This window comes from Aplysia californica, unplaced genomic scaffold (genome assembly GCF_000002075.1).
Source record: "Aplysia californica isolate F4 #8 unplaced genomic scaffold, AplCal3.0 scaffold00151, whole genome shotgun sequence".
Lineage (NCBI taxonomy): Eukaryota > Metazoa > Mollusca > Gastropoda > Aplysiida > Aplysiidae > Aplysia > Aplysia californica.
In genome coordinates, this window is record NW_004797421.1 from 1,022,514 (window position 1) to 1,042,265 (window position 19,752).

Sequence of the window (19,752 nt, forward strand, 5' to 3'; positions counted from 1 at the left end):
CTCTTTCTCTCTCTCTCTCTCTCTCTCTCTCTCTCTCTCTTTCTCTCTCTCTTTAGGTGCTTTCTCCACTCTCTTTCTGTCTCCTTTCTCATATTTCTCTTTCCCTCTCACTCATTCTTTCTCTTTTCATCCCTCCCAAAGGAGTTGAGAACTTTCATAAACTTTTGTACAGGTTCGTACCCGCAATTCCAGCATCTTATATCACGATGAGCAGTGGGGCATACTGGGGGGAGATCCCTGCTGTTGCTGACACTGAATCTGGCATAGCGGCTCTGGAGCGAGAGCAGATCACCCGGCCCCGAGCTATAGATGTGGACGGACCACCGTTGCATCAGCCGTCGAGCAGACATCATCCTCCTACTAATGAGTGAGAGCTATATTTTTGCTGCATGCACGTAAAAATATTTGGTCACATAAAGTGAAAAAAAAATTCTATTAAGCTTCATGTTTTGCCTTTGCTTAATTCAAATGAAAATGCTTGTGCAAGAAACGCTATTAGGATTAACAAAGTCACAGGCTTTTTTCTCAGAGTTAAGGTGCTTTGCATCCAAGAAGTGCAATAACAGAAGAAAGAAAGAATAAAAGGATGTAGCAGGAGCATACGGTAACAATGTCACTATATATACCTCTCCAGCATCCCCTGCAAAGCTGCTGCTATAGATCCATCTTCTACATTTTCAAGGGTTTTGAGGATTGGCCAGTTCCATCCAATTGGATGATTATAGAAGTTATGGCTCTGCTTCCATTTGGCTCAATTCCTTTAAAGAGAATAGGCGTAGACTCAGCAGTCCTGCCTCTTGATGAATAACCTAGCTATGTTGAATGGGGTGATCGGCTGTATCAAGCCTTATCATGTCAGCCCCTGTTGCTTTTGTAAGTCTCAGCCTGTCTTATTAAACCCCTTCTGCGCCTCGTCCAGAACTCTTCAGGTTGTGCTGAGATTGTCGAGGCACTGAATGTTCTGAACTCCTCGGGCATAAATTGTCACTGTTTCTCTAGTTTTCTAGAAGAGATGATTCATAACATCATATTTACAATGTTTTGTGAGTGATTTCCCCATTCTATTCCCAGTTATTTTGCTATAAAAAAAATTTTAAGTGTGAGAATTAAAGTGAATAATGTTAGTTTTATTCCCTTCAAAGCTCCCTTTTGCACACAACATGAGGTTGGAACTACTCGTCTCAGATGGAGATAGTGCACTGGAATGAAAATTACTGAAACGACTATACATATATATGTGATTGTGATGGATTATTTTTTCAGATTTCAGATCATTGTATGTCTATTACTTGGAGGAATCTTTTGCGTGCAAGTTTTTAATGAATTTTACTCTGAAAACAAACTTTGTCAGTTATTGTCTGCACAGCCACCAAGAACTAATAGCTCACCAATTTGACATATATATGTGAAATGTTACAATTGAGTTTAATAAAAATGAAATATAGATAAAGTTTTATCATAAAGTGAGCCTACTGAGCGCCCCCCCCCCCCCCCCCCCATTTCCCAAGTCAGCCCCCCACCCAATGTGACTCTCAAATAGTGCATGCTAGTAACCTTAAATGATTATGAACTTCAGGATTGGTCTCCTGTTTATTTGACTTTGTTCTAAACTGTCTTTTCCCTATAAGTCTTCGGAGTAAAGTCATGCTAACTGAACTGAAGTTGTTAAGTCTTGACCAAAACGCCTAAAGCCCAGGGATGTGTCCTTTATAAAACTTTTAAAAACAATTTTCTCGTGTCTATTTTCACCTCTGATTGATATATATCTAGCTGTTAGACTTCTTATATAAATCTATTTTTCTAGAGTCCTTCCAAGTGAGCACTTCCAAATGGATCCACTGGTCACTCACTCGATCCGACTGATACAACACATCAAGAAAGTGCAAGCTGCCATCAGTGACTTACAGAACGACCTGGTTAGTCGGTTTGTATTATATACATGATATTTGGGGACACGCCCTCTTAGGATTGTGTGTTTTATTATAATTTCTAGGGGGTCAGTACCTCAACAGGTACGGTGTTCACCTGTTATCCCAGAGGTCTGGAATTTGATCCTCGCTGACGTCAGGTTATTTTTCTCATGTTTTTACATCCCCTGATCCTAGGGTAGGTAGGATCGAACACCTAGTTTTCTCGTATAATGATGAAAAATCTCAGAGGTCCCATGTTAAAGTTTTATGAATATTTAGAGTACCTTCAAAAACAGCATGTGACCGTCTGTCAGGCAAGTTCTAAGCTCTTAGATCAAATCCGTCTGTCAGGCAAGTTCTAAGTTCTTAGATAAAACAGCCATGCATGTTCATAAAATCAGCTGTGAGATGAAGCATCTTGAGCTGTGTTTACATGGGAGCAAGTTCTATAAAAATTATTATTATTATTATTATTATTATTATTATTATTATTATTATTATTATTATTTTTAGTTACTTCCTGGCCTCTAGCAGAAGTATGAGAAGAAGATTATGATTTCTACTGTGAGTATGCTCACTTTTTATGCCCTTTTGAGTCATGAGCATATATGGCAGTTTTGAAGATGCTGTTAAAATATGTTCCGTGGTCTTTCAAAGTTAATTTAAAGTTGGTAGTTCATAGTCTATTAACTTTCTTACGGAAGACCATTTCAGCTTCACACAACCTCGGCTCCTCTAGGGTTCAAACTATACTATAGCAGCATAAGACTGTTGTTGGAAGGTACTTTTGGCTAGTTTGCTCTGTCCATGTTGTTTTTTTTCCCTCTGTTATCATTGTATACATCAGCCTTCTGGTCGAATATGGCTGACGCTTGGCTGAGTTGCCATCATTAACTTTGTTTCTTTCAGAAGTCAGATCCTGATGCAACGGCCAATAACGTTGGCCCTATTCCAGTTTATGATGGCCCGCCCATACCAGACCCCTCTAGAAAAAAAGTCTACACTGATGAGAACTATAACAGGTTTGTTTGGTTCTGTCCTCTCTCAGGGCTGTCTCTTAGACCGTGTACGTTTATTGATCCCTTTGTTTGTACAGAGATAGCTTTTGTATTTTGAATAATGTGAGAATATGAGGATCCTTTTTTTTAAAGTAACATTTTTATGCTCTCTCACTGTCAATTCGTGTTGATGAGGCGTAAAAATGCGTACATTAAAATTTAAAAAAGATTTGGAGCTGTGAATGTAACTGTCAAAAAAGGACACTGGAAGCTTCATGCACTCTAATGCAGGCTGCCTTCAAAGTTTTGGTCAAGGCTTCTTGCAAGAGAGTAATTTGGGGGGAGGGGGGGTTCTTTTTCTTTCCAGAATGTTGGATAAATAGTCAGACTGTTATTTTTACCATGCAATCAATTACAGTTCATTATGATTATTTTATTGTTATCCGCTTGTCTCACCTGCTGCATGGAGATGAAAAACCATTTTAATCGGATGCAATACTGACTTTACCATCAGACACATCTGGATGAAATGTCCCAACATTGGAGAGACCCAAAAAAATATGTTAAACTTACTAATTTAAAGATTTTGTTGTCCATCATTTATCCCAACAGAATTTTTAATTTAATTTTGTTAAGGTCATTGGTTATTGCAGAAATTGTAAATACTCGGTAGTTATTTTTAAAAATGAAAACTACTGTTACTTTACAAATTCATTTTTACTTTATATTTTTTTATACTTCAAACATTCCGACTTGCAAAGTGAAACTAAGCCATGCTATGAAATGAACTAACGTGAAATCAACCTACTCGTTTCCCACACTCTCATATGACCTAAAGCAGTTGCAAGCACCATAAAACGTTCACCAAACTAAACACAGTTCTCTTTGCTTCTTTACTCTTTTCACTCCTCATGGCATTCTAGTCGAGGGGTGAGGCTTTGGGCTCACCATAAGAAAAAGTTGAGTTTTCAATTCCTGGCTCCATCAGGTACGATATTGTTAAGTTACTCAACTAAAAAAAATTTCAGCTTGTTGGGTCCATCTACAGTGCATTTGTACGTGGAGAGGGTAAACAGCCTTCTTCCATTGATGACATCACATGCAGGAAACATCTCCGCCGCTCCACAGCTGCTATCTGTGCTCACCTCTCATTTGACAGTAAGTAAGCCACCAAAGACTGAAATATCAGGCATTTTGAGTCATTTATTCACATGGGATTTAGACCAGAAGTGATTCCCCGCAGAATTCCATGATTTTATAAAAGCTCTATTAATCTTTTTCTTATTTTAGAAGAATATAATTTTTCTTAATTATTCACCATATAACAAATGAAGGGTATGTGTTATTCTAGCATCTTCGTTTGTCGCTGTCGCTGCCGCGATTTTTTGGGCAAATTTTGGTCCATGAAGCGCGGCTGATATTTTCGCATTTTTCAACAACAAAAAAATACTGCTCAGGAATAAAAAATTGAAAAACAAACCACGTGGAATAAAAATTTAGAAACTAAAAAAGAAAACATACCAAGACCCTAAAAATAAAGACACTGATCATCATTAACTTTACTTTTAGAAAGAAAAACTAGAAAGTTTATTTTCACTTCCTCTTCACTTTGTCTCTTTCTCACTTGTTGACACCACGTTGATTTGTTATTTTCAATGAATTTTCATGTGAAGAATAAGTACATTACATACTATTTATGTATTGCTGTTTCCCTTTAATTTGTCCCTCTTTATTGTGTTTTAAGTTACCTAGTTATTGTTCTAATGTGTTCTTTTTGGGGGGGGTTTTGATGTTTTGTTTTTTTGGGTTTTTTTATAAGTGTTTTACGGCGCTCGCAACTGCATAAGCCAAGGTCATATGAATGAGCGCGCGGGACACGCTAAACATTTTCAGTTGGTAGGAAATTTTGAATTTAATACGGGTGGCTGGGGGCCGAAGCCTACTCTTATTATCGATTTTTGACCACTTAGGGATCTTTTACGTGTGCAACTTGCCCACGGGACCTCCGAGATTGTTTGCCCTTTTCCGAGAAAGCTAGGTGTAGATCTTTCTTACCGTAAGATCAGGTGTGTGGCTGAAAGACAGCAGTAAGAAGGAGCCAAAGAGTAGCAGTAGAAAGGCTGCAGAAAGAGTCAGGAGCCCAGAGGAGGGGGCAAAGGAGGTGAGGGGGTGGGGGCAGAAAGTGGAGACGAAAGCAGATGACAGAACATTGTTAGTGAGCAGGAAAGGACCTGAAAGGAGACAATTCTAGAGAAGAAAATTGTTCCGGTCGCTACCCGGATTTGAACCCGGGACCTTTGAATGAGAGGCGAACACCTTAACCTATAGGCCAAGAGAGCCCCCGTTTTTTATGTTTATCTATAATATAGCGTATGTCATTTAATTTGATGTTGTTCCCACCTTTTTTTAAATACAAAAATTGTTATGTTAAAGCGTGTCTCTACCAAAACTGAATAGGCCTACTGACACTGTGTGTAGTTCCATAATTTACATGTAAGTAATATCCTGTACTTTTTCTTGAATTACACACGTTTAGGGTTGAAACGGCCAATCTTCGGATAGGTTAACACACATTTTTATTTGTTAATTTTTGTAATTGTTTATGTGCTGTTCTAATTTTGATTTCATTCTGTTTTGAAACCTTTATTTTTCACGTTTTACATCCTGTGTGGCTACAAATGATATTCTGGTTGCTTAAAACAGAACACAAGAAATTCTGGTGCTTTAGATGAAGTTACCTCATTCAACATGCTATATATAATATATGTCGCAACTTTTTTGTCAACTTTTGCCAATTTTTTGGCAACATTTGGCAACTTTTGGACAAAAAAATGGCAACAAACGCAGATGCTAGGTTATTGGTAACGTCCTAGAAGTCACAAATTAAATATCAAAACTGGTCATTTTATAAAATCATTGGTCTGGATTTCAGTATATTGAAACAAGGGGGCTCTCGTGGCCTAGAGATTACGGTGTTTGCCTCTCATTCAACAAAGGTCCTGGGTTCGAATCCGGATAGCGACCGAAAAAATGTTCTTCTCTAAAATGTTCTCCTTTCACCTCCTTTCCTGCTCTCTAACAATATGCTGTCGTCTGCTTTCGTCTCCACTTTCTGCCCCCACCCCTTCACCTCCTGACTCTTTCTACAGGCTTGCCACTGCTTCTCCATGGCTCCTTCTTACTGCTGTCTTTCAGCCACACCCCTGATCTTCTGGTAGGAAAGATCTACACCTAACCTTCTCAGACAAGGGCGAAAAATCTCGGAGGTCCCGTGTGCAAGTTGCATAGGTTAAAGATCCCTTGGTGGTCCAAAATCGATAAGAGTAGACTTCGGCCACTACCCGGGCAAAATTCAAAATTTCCTGCCAACGGAAAATGTTAGGTGTGTCCCACGTGCTCATATGACCTGATGCAGTTGCGAGCGCCATAAAACACTTACAAAAAAAAAATTAGAAATATTGAAACAATAATAAATTCAGAATATACTTTTTTTAAACCATATTTCTTCCATAGTCATTCAGTTATTTATGTGAATTTCAAAAAGTATTTTAGCCAATAAAGTATCAGCTTTTGTAATTACATATGTCCTCTTTAATGGTTGGTAAGAAAAAAATGTCAATTAAAGGTATTTACCTCGTATTTAATTTTAAAATGAATTAGAGGTTTAATTTTGATTACTTCCCTTTGAAACCTAAAAAAAGTCTGAACTTTCCAAATAGTTTTGGTTGCGATTAAAGTTGTAAGTCACTAATCAGAAGTTTAAAAAAAAATCGTAGTAAATTGCAATTAACGAGAATCTTCTGTTGTCTCTCTTTCTCAGCTTCTTCAGAGTCTGTTCTTGAAACACTGACAGACGTTTGCCACGAGTTCTTGTGCCAGATAACGAGACACTTGGCAGCTGCGGCGGACAGAAGGGCTACTCACGGCTGTTTGGGCTTCCCTGTAAGTGATGGGAGGGTTAGGTTTATCGATAAAAGTTTATCAGCTTTTTTGGCTTCTTCGTCTCATGCAAAGATCTGAAATTGATCTTTCTTTCTCTCTGTCTCTGTCTCTCACTCTCTCTTGCTCTCTCTCGCTTGCTCGCTCTCTCTCTCCCTCTCTCTCTCTCTTCCCTCTCTCTCCCTCTCTCTCTCTCTCTCTCTCTCTCTCTCTCTCTCTCTCTCTCTCTCTCTCTCTCTCCCCCTCTCCCTATCTCTCTCTCTCTCTCTCCTTCTCTCTCTCTCTTTCCTTCCCCCTCTCCATCGGCCCTCCTCCCTCTCTGTCCTCCCTGCTTTCTTTCTTCCTCTTCCTCCCCCACTCTGTCTTTTTCTTCCTTTTCCCTCTTCTCGCTTACACACGCACTCACACACCCACACACACACACACACTCACACACACATAGACATACACACACACACACATACATACACACTCACACGCACACACATACATACACACTCACACGCACACACATACATACACACACCCACGCACACACATCATGATATGCTTCTACTCGTGGCTGCTTCCCTCAGGACATGGAGCGAGTCCTCCACAACATGGGTCTGGGCAGCGTTTCAGATCTGCACCAGTTCTTGAATAAACATGATCTCTGTCTGTCTGTCTGTCTGTCTGTCTCTCTCTCTCTCTGTCTCTGTCTCTCTCTCTCTCTCTCTCTCTCTCTCTCTCTCTCTCCCTCTCCTTCACCACCCCCCGGTCTCTCCGCCTCTTTCCGTCTCCCCCCCCCCCCACACACACACACCTCTCATGCACACTCATACACAACGTGATGCTGTCGAAACTGTCCAGGACTGCCACCCATTGTTGAGGAGAAAAGTTGTAGTCTTAGACAGGTGGAATTCTTGGACAGTATCATTATAATGTGGGTTGTTTTTTTTAAGCAAGTGGGAAGTGGTCATTTGTGCAGGTGATTGTCTTGGACAGATGGTCTTTAGAGCATGCATATGTAGGCCCCCTACATTTACTTGTGGCTGCTTCCCCCAGGATATCATGGAGCGAGTCTTCCACGACATGGGTCTGGGCAGTGTGACAGACCTGCACCAGTTCTACCAGCAGCGCGTGTTACAGTACCACCGGCGACTGACACAGCAGTGTGAGCAGCTGATGGCACAGCACAGCGCACAGGTCAAACAGCCACCCACAGCGTCGAAAGGAGGACGCGGCTCTCCGACAGACGGTGACACGTTACATGTGATCAGGTGAGTCTCAGTTTTGTTTTAGTAGTAAGAGTGTTGCAGCACTTGCAACACAAGTAGGTCATATAAGTGCGGAAGGTTAGAGGTGTTATTAGAGAGTAATCTACAAAGAAAAGGAGGGGGTGATAGAGACGATAGATGTTTGATAAGGAAGAAGAAGCAAACCTCACCAAGGCCCCCACCAATCGCCCAAAGGTGAGTTTTAAAATCAGACTTTAGTGTGAAACTGAATCAGCATTGTTCCAGCACATTACTTTCATAATACAGTGAGTATTGAATCCAGCCTTTTGTTTATAATGTAAGGTTATCCAAGTGTCTTAGTGTTTGTGATCAGTATTGTGTTTTGGCTTTTTCTTTCCTATTCCCTGCTATCGTCATTTTCCTCTACTTCTTTTGTATCACACTCTTGTGACCCGCTATTTCCGGGGTGCCTTGATTGTCGAAGCAGACTTTGTGCTGCTGAAGCTAGAGAGGTGAGCAAAGTAAGTCTGATTCCCTGTAAGGACTTCTCTGTTGACATCCACCCCTTTATGCTCATATGACCTTATGTAGTTGCGAGCTCCGTAAAACTACTAAAACTGAAACAAAGGGTCTTCAACATTAGTTTGGATACGGGGGTCCTGGGTCTTATGGGGGATGTGAGAATCCTCAACAACTGTGGGGTATTACGGTCTTCAGCTTGTGTGAGATCCATGGGACCTCAACAGTGTGTGGGGGTATAGGGGGTCTTGAATTGTTTGTGGAGTAAGAAGGTCTTCAAGATTGTGTGGGGTATGGGGGTCTTCAGTTTTGTTTGTGGGATACAAGGGCCCTCACCACATCGTGTGTGTATGGGGGGGGAGGGGATGGGGATACTGGGGTCTTTATCATTGTGTGATACAGGGGACCTCTATATTATGTTAGGTATGGGGTCTTCAAGATTGTGTGGGTATGGGGGTATTTTGTATATATAAAAGTGGGGGGGAGGGGTCCTTATCATTGTGTAGGGTATGGAGAGTCTACAGTATTGTGTGGTTATATATTGGTAGTGTGTGTGATACAGAGGTCCTCAATATTGTGTGAGATATGGGGGTCCTCAGTATCGTGTGGAGGCACGGAGGGTCCTTAGTATTGTATAAAAGTTTGGGGGTTTTCAACTCTGTGTTGGGTATTGGGGTTTTCCATACCGTATAGAATTGCAGGGGACCTCATTAAATCATTTTGGATACAAGGGTCCTCAGTATTGTGTGAGGTATGGGGATCCTTACTGTGACAACAGAGCCTAGTTAAGTTGAAATTGGTCCCTGAATTTTTTAACCCTTACAGCAGTGGGCTATTTTTAGCCCTCACTTCCTTCTGGCCAATGTAATTCTGGAGTCCTTGACTCCTCAGGCCCAGTAAAGACTGATTGTGTCTGTAATTTTTTGCAGACGTCAAAACAATTTCTTTTCTGCTTTTGTTTAAAGATTTAGAAGATAGCGTGTAGAATATTTTTCAGGTCAATTGAACTAGTTGCCGAAAAAATATCCAACTGCATTTAGGGTAGCCTTTATCCTGTTTGTGAAATACATCCAACTGGGACTGTGGGAACAACAAATCATGAGGGAAATATAACGTGACTAGGGCTGTAAGGGTTAAGTTTTGGGGGAGTTTGCTGTTGGCTGAATCTGTGTGTCACCCTTTTCTGACTAGGATCAAGGAGGAGCCTAGCGCGGAGATGCAGTTCCCTTTGCTGGATGAAAATGATGAAGTGAATGAGGCAGAGCAGCTGTTGAACATTGAGAGTAAGTGACATTATTGTTGTTTTTTTTGGTTTTAAGAAACCTTTTGTGCCACCATAGACACAATTTCAATATTTTAGAAGATACTGCTTTGACTTTGCCTTTAGTAGAAGAATAAAAAGGGACAGTGAACCTCACATCCAATGAATTTTGTTGAGTTGGATTCTTGGTTTTGCTGTTCACGTGGTTTCCACAAACACAGGGTCTAACAAATGTTTTATCTCGTACTCTCTTTCTCTTTCTTTTTTTCTCTCTAGGCAGATATTAATATCAAGTACTGGTAATACAGTTACTAATGTGTTTTCAGTCTTTTATTTCAAACACCTGAGAACAATTGTGTTTTGATGGTTGGGGGGGGGGGGGGGTGGTTCTGTGTTGTATTCTATATTTTCAGATTTTACCAATATAATGTCTATATCAATATGTCTGTCCCCGCAGATTTATGCAAATTTAGATGGCTAAATTATGCTAGACAAATACAAAATTATGCAAGTTACCGTAATGCCGTTCACGACATGTTTTGGTCTTTTTCAACTAGAATTTTCATGTTTTATGTACAGAAGAATTGAAAACAGAACATATCAGTATCAGTAATTTTTTTGTGTACAGTAGTCTCCACCTAAACGCACGCCATACATTAGCATGATCCGCTCAAAGGTACGCTTTCGTCATCTGACGAGTTTTTTACTATATAATTAAGATGTAGGCCTACAAACGCACAGTCACTCCCTCTAAACGCACGCTCCGATCTGCGAAACACGCCGACAGGTAAAGCTTGACAAAGGGATATTTTCACTATAACCTGCACATCCTGCGTTAGTAAGACAAGCCTAGAAAATTGGTGAGCATGCCCCTCTCGCCGGACAAAGAGAGTGATGGACAGCATTTTCACATCCAACTTTCCATTGACCCATCGATCTAGATCTAGAGGTCTAGGACTGGTCGGTGAAAAGTTTGGGGGGGGGGGGACTGAAATGTTTTTTTATTGGTCTCTGGAAATGTATCTTTGAGAGAAGGTTTCTGACTGGGGTTTGAGTGACTGTGTGTAATGTTTTGTTAGATCTAGGCCTGATGCGCCCGCAAATGCCGTAAAACACTAGGTCTAGACATGATTAAAGATTAAACAAGTAAGCCTAATCAGCTGCGCTCGAAGAACTTATAATGTACTTGTTCAACTAATCACAAGAGAAAAGTTTCTCTGAATGAGAGAATGATTCTGCATGAATTTATGGTCGTGGGTGGTCGTTCGGAAAGCCACGTGGCCATGGCCCCACAATCGCATAATCCAGCGGGGACAGATATCTGATAGGAAATTCATGCAAACATGTTCTTTGTATGCATCGCCTTTTTAATTTAGCAGAGCTGTCTACTTCTGATCGATTTTCAGGTTTAGGCACTTTTGAGATCACTGTAGAACATGAAACTGCATCTGGGCTGACTACTGAAGTGGATACGAGATGGACGTCTTCCCACGGAGGAAAGACCAGTGCAGCCGATGCCAGGTGAGTTTGTAGCGTGGAATAAAAGATCGTAGAGCAACTGATCCCATCTCATAGTATATGATTTTGAAGTCCACCTACTCTTAATATTTGCCTATTTATTTTCTTGTTTTCTATTTTTTTGTGTGTGTGTGTTTGTAGTGAGGTGGAAGTAGGTACCACAAACCCAAATTTCAAAATGCTTTGATCAAACATATGTTTGTTGCATCATAAAGAACTATGCAAACCATGAACTTTGGTGTTTGAATTATAGAAATCGGACAATTAAAAAAAAAATGACAGGCGTTTGAAATTTGTGGACGTCGTAAATTTTTGGCAACTTTAAAATCACGTTAAAAAGTGCGATTTTGTGAGTTCACAGAAAATATATTCAAGTACATAAAGTGTGTATTATCATTTGTTTCAACAGGTGCCAGTATAAACTATGCAAAATACCAAGATGAGGACAATCAGAGTTTAAATTAAGCCAATACAGAGACTTAAAATTGGAAAAAAATTACTCCTTGATGCATAATGTTAATTCAAAAATGCTAAAAAGACTGATTTCAGATATCAATAAAATGGAAAGTTATTGCTGAAAAGAAATGAAACTTACAGAACATATTCACAGTAGTGCAAATTCATAGCCCAATTTTTTTCAGAGTTCTGGCACTTCAATTTAATCAGTTATGGAACCACAAAAACGGGAAAACTGCCAATTTTGCGTTATAAACAGAAAATCACAACACGGTACACATGGCCTAAACACTTTTCAGAATAAAATCACCTAAAATCATGGTAAATTTCTGAAACTTTCCATGCCAATGTACTTTTGGACCAGGAATCCATTTCTGTTATCATTTCTGTGATAACATGAAGCATTACAATGATATGAGGTTAGATAAGAGAAAAAATAATAAATTATTCGGCATAATTTCAACAAAATCATCTATAACTTCTATAGAACAACAAGAAAGACGCCCAAAAGCTTCATTTCTGTGTGTTTTTGGGCCAGGAATCCATTTCTGCAATCAAATCTGAGATAAAATGAGGCATTAATAAAGTAAATATTCAACAATGACAGATCAGATACACAAACACACACAAAAACTCCTCAATTCTAATTACTTTTTTTTAATTGGAAAGAATTTCCAATTTTTTTTCAAAAATATAAAAAAATCAGGCAGAAGCTCCCGCCCGGGCAGAGCCCATTTTCGTTTCAAGACGATGATTTTTTTTCTAAAAATATAAAAATTGTGCAGAAGCTCCCGCACGGGCAGAGCCCATTTTCAAATAAAATTAAGGCCAGGACAATTGGGGAGAGGGTGGAGGAGACACAAGTAAGTTAGATCTGCAACAAAGTTCAAATTCCCCATGGCTCATTAATCTAAAAAAAATTGGGTCTATTCAGGAATAGATCTAGCAATTCTAAAGGTACCGACTTATTTGATAATCACGTATTATATAAATGAATGAAGCTCTCGAGTAGGAGAGTTCATTTTCAGCAGTAAACCAGCCTCTAAAAGTTGTATGAAAAAAATAATTCAATTGGTGCCGGTACTTGTTTCATGAGTCTAAATAGATATATTGACTAAAAGAAAACAATTAAATGAATTAGTTATCAAATACTTTGTCAGATATTCGCAATATTCAAGAGAATATATTCATTCATCAATGAACTAATGCCAGCTGCACCCCCTTCACAGACGAGTTCATCAAGCTTGTTATGATCTTTAAAAAGAGGTCACCATTACGGAATCATCGATAGAATTAAATGGTCACGTGACCAGAAAAAAACACCAATTTTAATGACTAAAAACAAATTGATTTAGATTTCACCATATTTTCAAGAAATTTAAGCTTCTTATCTTTCTATCCAAACCAGATTTACAACAATACTGGGTACTGAATTAATTACAGGACGCTCTGAATGAGACCACCCGTTCGCATGTTTGCGATCTCGGCTTCAAGCCCTAGCTAGATCTAGGTCAGGCAAAGGTTGATGACTTTATGAAGAACTATGTAACACTATAACAATCTAATTAACAAAATCAACTTACCGCACATCTCCTAAATATCCCTATCCATGATTGGAAGCACAATGCAGCCCTTAATATGCACTTATGTACGTGAATAGAGCGTAATCGAAAATAGGTAGTAGTGCACGTAAATAATTCTTCGCCATTGCTGAATCAAGCGCGTCGCCAGAGATGGGACCAGCATGTGTGTTTACAAAAACAGGCGGCGCTAAACGGCTGCCAGGCCAATCATAGTCATTTTTGCACACGATTCCCTTGACATGTTCTACTTTTGAGTAGACCAGGGTTCTTTCGACCAATCATTTGTCAGACTTGGAGATTTCCATTCTTAAAATAGGTTCCAAAACTCCCGATATTTCTGGGTCAACATTTAACTTTAGCAACAAGCGCTTGGTACTGGGTGAAAGTTTATTCAAAGCTCGTTCTTGCACTTTTTGTTTCATGACGATAGCAGTTATAGGCGCTTAGCGCGAAGGCTTTTTATGAAGCACCCTAAATTTTTGTCGCCGCGGCCGGCATGAAAAATGACGCGAAAAACACATTCCCGTGCATTTCGGTGACCTTTTTAGATAGCTTACTATACAATATCTCGTTCCGTGCTGTCCTCAATAGTTTGATTTTAGTTAAAAACAATAGTTGAACTGACTTAGTTCAAAACGGGATGAAGATTGGTGTCAAATTAAAAGAGTTATGGTTGATTAAAAATGACCAAATTTCGAGCTTCCTACACGCTTTCAACTGCGCAGAGGCAGGGGTTTGTGGTACCTAGTGGAAGGGGTATAGCGTAAGTAAAATATTGAAGGACAACTGATCCCATCTCACAATATGGGACTGTGAAGTCCACCGACTCTCAACAGTATTTTCCTATCCATTTTCTGTTTTTTTAAATTTTGTGTTTTGGGGAGAGGGGAGGAAGGGTGTATCATGGAGTAAACGATCGAAGAGCATCTCAACTGATCCACTCTCCTCATAATATGGGACTTTGAAGCTCACCTATTTCAAGGGGGGTGGGGGGGTAATAAACTTACATCTTTGAAAGTGCTATACTGCTTGTTTTATGATCAGAATTGTCTGTAGCAGATCTCTCATTGTCAACTTTTGTTGCTTCAATCTGTTTCTCCCACTGAAAAGGTATTTTCAATAGAGCATGACCACTAAATTTAAGAGGTTTGGGAAGGATGAATTCTGAACATCAACAACATTTCACCCAAGGCAGGCAAGATAAAGCCACCTGAATTACTTAAAACAAGACTTCTACCTTTAATGTTCCCTAAAAAAAATCCTCTGATACTTCCCGCAAATAGCTGTAACGTACAGTTTAAGCTGAATGTCCTCAATCTTTGATGCCTGTAAAATTATCATCTGCTTGGTGTTCTGTCATGAAATGAATTACCTTCATGATACAATGATACCTAGAATTAGTTCCTATCCTCAGTGAGGTGTTCTTGGGTCGAATTGTTTGATAGGAGGAGAGGGGGGTAGTTTTAAATACTCCCCACCCGCTTGACTCGGTCTCATTGGAGATGAATGTTGAAGTTAAGGGTCCAGCATTTAAATGCAACCTTTTTGTAATTTCCTCAAGTTGTCCTGCCTCTTCTGCACTTCCATAGTTTATTCCTGAGCACATTTTAATTATTGTGACCTTGAACATGGTAAAATAGAAGGCAAAAGAACCAAAGGTAGACCAAAAATAACTTACATAGAATTTAAACAGAAAGGTGATTGGAGAAGAGCAGCTTTATATACATTTTTGAGAGCACCATTGCAAGAGCTGGAAAGATTATATACCATACTATTAAATTAAATGAGGATAAGACCGAAATATTATTTCTTCGTAGCAGCGCATGCAATGAAATCGACAATATCAGAATAAACATCAATGGCCACGAAATATCAGCCCAAACTAAAATAAAAAATTTAGGTGTGGTGCTAGATCAAGATATGTCAATGAAATACCATGTATCCAATCTTTGTAAAAATCTATATCTCCAGCTGAAGAAAATAGGGAGCATTAGAAAATATCTATCTGTTGGTGTCACCAAAACTTTAATAACATCACTTATATTGTCAAGGATTGATTATTGCAATTCCTTACTGGCTGGTGTACCTGATGAACAGTTACAACAACTACAAAGAGTACAAAATATTGCTGCCAAAATAATTACTAAAAAACTAAATCATGATCATGTGACTCCTATTTTAAAAGCATTACACTGGCTCCCAGTGAAAGAGCGTATCATATATAAAATCCGTTTAACTTGCTACAAGTGCTTAAATGATTTATCACCAGACTATCTAAAACAGCTTTTAACACCCTATGTGCCTCCTAGAACGCTCAGATCATCAAGTGACAAAACAACCCTTGTTAAGCCTAAAATAAATTACAAATCATATGGCCAACGCTCTTTTTCATATTTTGCCCCACTTGTTTGGAATAGGCTTCCAAAAACTATCAGAGAAGCAGAAAATCTAGAAATTTTAAAGAAGAAACTAAAAGCATTTCTATTTTCATCATATTTCGATTAGACAGAATCCATTCAAGCTGTAGATCGTTGTGAGTTTGTATGTGCGTATGTGCATAATATGTACGTATGTGTGTATGTATGTGTGTGTGGTGCGTGCGTGAGTGAATATGTGTTTGCACGAGTATGTAACACTTTGTACCTTTAAAATTGATTTGTAAATCCATAATATGTATCATGTTAAGCGCATAGAGCATTGCATAAGTGGATATGCGCTATATAAATGCAATCCATTATTATTATTATTAATTATAGCCTTATATATTTGTTCTTTTTCTCGGTCAGACTCAAGTCATCTGCCTCAGTGGATGAAACTACGGAGGGAACAGCTTCTGTTGACGGAGCTGGGTCCACGTCAGCTATCCCAGCAACCCCGCAGTCAGTGGTGCCTTCCACACCTGTGGAGAATGTGGCCACCCCACACAGTTCTGCACCGACCCCACGTGACCCCAGCAGCCAAGAGGACGTTAACATTCAGGAGCCAGGCTCCATTTCTTCCATGGATATCTTCTCCCCATCCGTCTCAACAGCACCCAGCAAGCCCAAGAAAAAGTGAGTACGCCTGGAAATCCATACAATGTTATAAAGTTATTGTATTGTCAAATCTGCTCTCAGGGTCACCTGTCCAAGACAATCACCTGTACATCCAACCACATCCCACTTTCCCCCCTTGCATTTTTTACCCTATCCGTACGCCCTGGGGTCATTTTGTACCCCTGGGATTGTATTCTTCACATTTTAAAATACTTCTAGTACGAAGATCTCTTTGAAACTTTCAGTATTTCTCAAAAAATCATTTTGACAGACTGCTATGCAAAGCGTATCGATCAGATTAACGAGTAAATTTCCACTTTGGAAAGTGGTGGCACAGAGTTCTCCACGTCGTATGGATACGATAGTTAAAAACGACGTACGGATAGGGTTAAAAATATGATGACACATCCAAGATGCCCACCTGTCTAAGACAACTCTTTTCACCTTAGCAATGGGTGGCCATCTTGAACAATTTTGACTACTTATATGTTTTCATTTCTCCGCTAGGAATCTTCCTGTGTTTGCAATAATCCCTTTTCTTACCAGCTCATTTGTTCTGGGGTGTTTACTTTACCTTCACAACCTTAGAGGATACTGGGCAGTTCAACCTGCCAGCTCATTTTGACTGTACCATCCACACCTGCCACCACAACAGTCCGCCCCACCCCCACCATATCTGATTGTGTGTACAATGTTTTTCAAAGGAGAGGGAAACGTTTAGATCTATTAATCTAGGAATCTCCATTGATAAAATTTGATAATGGAGAAAAAAAACCTTTAAAAAACAAAAAAACAACATAAATCGTGCCTTCGGTGTCATGCCTCGTGCTAAATAATAATGATTTCTGTTTAAATGACATTTTTTTGGTCCATGTCTGTTTAGATTAGATGTTGAAAACTGAAAACAGAAAGCCTGTTTATTTATATCTTTATGTGGACTTCTTGTATCATGTGGTGCAAATCAGGAATCTAAGCATGTTGTGGCCAAAGGCCTCGAACTCAGCAGATGGCTACTGGATCAGACAAAGGAGCATGTGATCTCAATGAGTCGAGCTTGTTACTTGGGTCGGTCATACCTCTATCATAAAATTTACATACATATTCTGTCTCTGCCAATTGTGAAGCCTAGTTCTTTTATCCCATTGGGTGGTGGGTGCTGTGCCCCTTGTGCTATCCACTGTCAGTGTTATTGATGGTCAGATCTGCTTTACGACAGAATGAGGACTTCATCATGTCAGTTCGCTATGACTCGGTGTGATGTATATTTCAAGAAATGCCATATCTCTCTGTAGCATAGTCAACATGACTCTCTCCTTCTCTGTTTCTCTTTGTGTCTCTCCCCCTTTGTCTTTCTCTTTCTGTTTTTCTCTCCCTCTCTGTCTCTCCCGTTCTCTTTTTCTCTGTCTTTCTTGCGTCAGCATTAAATGATTTTTATGCCTGAAGACATGAAGATACATTTTCTCATTTCCTTCCTAATTTATCCTTCTTGTCTTGAAATTTCCACAGAAAAAAGAGCTGACAGGAAACAGGGATTGAAAAAGAGGATGTAAAGATGTGTGAAAGAATGACATGTTTGTATAGATTCGATTCCATTATCTGACTGTGTTATAGATCTAGTCAATTGTATTTTCTGTAAATATGTTTGTAGATAAAGAACATGCAGTCTGTGGTTGAATGAAAGTGCACCGTGAACTCATTTTCAAATTTGCCGTTATGAAGGTTGTTTGTAGCATTGATTTCATAGTATGTTCTTGATTTGTTACATCAGGTTTACAGCAAACTCAAACCCCACTTACTGCCTGTAGGAATTAAGACACTTGCCTCTTAATTGTTAGATCTTGAGTTTTCCCTACTCATATCCCATTGTTTTGTTCACATAACTGCCACTTAGGAATTTCAAAAGAGGAGGAAATTCACGCGAAGGTGTACGCTCGCTCTCCGAAGACAGGGGTAAAACCAGTGAGATCCAGAGGCATGCTCTTGGAACGTCTATGTTTTTGGAAGGGAAAAGTGTTATACAGATTTGTTAACCATGTATTTGAAAAAAAACAAGACACTAACAAGCATTTGACCCAGTTTGGTGACAAAAAATTCAGTGTTTGTTGCCAGCTAGTGTCTCATAAAAAGATTTACTCACCCACCTGTTCTTATTGCGTCCCTCTCATGCATTCTATCATCTCTGTTCCTAGTCAAGATTTGGCCCTATGGTCCTCTTTTGCCTTTTTGGCTTGTGAGCACAAAGTCTCCACAAAAGCTCTCTTGCTCCCTGTTCTTTGCAGCTTGTATAAACCCAGTTTTTGTCTTTCCTCCTCCTTTTCTTGAGCCACTTTGGCAAGCTGCTTCTTGAACAGAGTACAGGATGCCTCCATATTTGCAACCAGAGCATGGTCAACCTTATCATGCTGGTGGTCATTCATTTTGAAGTACTCTATTGCTGACTTTTGGGCAGCCTTCAGAATATACCTAACAGACTGCAAGGCACTGCATGAGTGGAAATGTCCTTGGAGGTTGTTTTGTCATTAATGATATTGCCCTTAGAGCTGAATGAGCTTTCTACTTGTAGCTCTTGAAAACATGTCAGCAGAGACAGAGCCACTTTGCATAGCTTGGAGTATATGTCTCAATTCTGCTCTTCTCACAACCATTTGTCAAGTCTGTCTCCATCCTTAAACTCAGACAAAGCATCCATTTGAAAACTTCTGACTTCAAAGTCATAAAGGTCCGAATCAGCTCTGGAATAGCATTATTTGTCACAATGCTTGGTAGCCTACCTAGGTATTTGATTGAGTGGGAAGTCCCACTTGTCCTTGGGTCGAGGAAAGCACTACACTTTAAAACTTTATTCCTGAGGGGCATTTTTTATATTAACACTGTAGCCCATAAACTGTACGCCTGTTGTATCTGACTGAGAAAGACCCTGACACAATGGGAAGTTTTTGGTTTTTCTTCTTCTTCTTGATCGCATCACACTTGAAGTCCGGTATCTGTCATATATTGGGCCGTCCTGCTCAGTTCATCTGTCTGCCCGTATGGCTTCTCCTGTAGTGTCAGTGGGGTTGGCCACGTTTCCTGTCTCAGGCCCTGTGTGTCTTACAGTGCTAAAGGATGTGTACCACAGTTTGGTCTACCTCTCCACACTGGCATTTTTGTGTTTATGTTATTACCAGTCACTTTTCTTCCTCGTCTCCTGGCACTCCAAGACGATGGAAGGCCCTCCAGTCGCTGGGGTGGACCCCTTTCGAGGTTTGGGGCCCGGCACTCCACCTGCCTGGTAGGTCTTCACAGGGCGAGCACCATATCTAGTTGTACCAACTTC

The 19,752-nt window shown here is 39.8% G+C and overlaps 1 protein-coding gene across 1 annotated transcript in view; it reads left to right on the forward strand.

The window, feature by feature from the left end:
* Positions 1-19,443, forward strand: part of LOC101852688 (STAGA complex 65 subunit gamma) — a 29,285-nt gene extending 9,842 nt beyond the window's left edge. Inside the window, exons 2-11 of the mRNA XM_005097293.3 lie at positions 173-367; positions 1,805-1,916; positions 2,820-2,932; positions 3,957-4,066; positions 6,729-6,850; positions 7,892-8,106; positions 9,775-9,866; positions 11,251-11,365; positions 16,188-16,454; positions 17,943-19,443. Of these exons, the coding sequence (XP_005097350.1) occupies positions 207-367; positions 1,805-1,916; positions 2,820-2,932; positions 3,957-4,066; positions 6,729-6,850; positions 7,892-8,106; positions 9,775-9,866; positions 11,251-11,365; positions 16,188-16,454; positions 17,943-17,955 (1,320 nt within the window). The 5' untranslated portion in view covers positions 173-206 and the 3' untranslated portion in view covers positions 17,956-19,443. The remainder of the gene's footprint in view (positions 1-172; positions 368-1,804; positions 1,917-2,819; positions 2,933-3,956; positions 4,067-6,728; positions 6,851-7,891; positions 8,107-9,774; positions 9,867-11,250; positions 11,366-16,187; positions 16,455-17,942) is intronic.
* Positions 19,444-19,752: the final 309 nt, after the last annotated feature.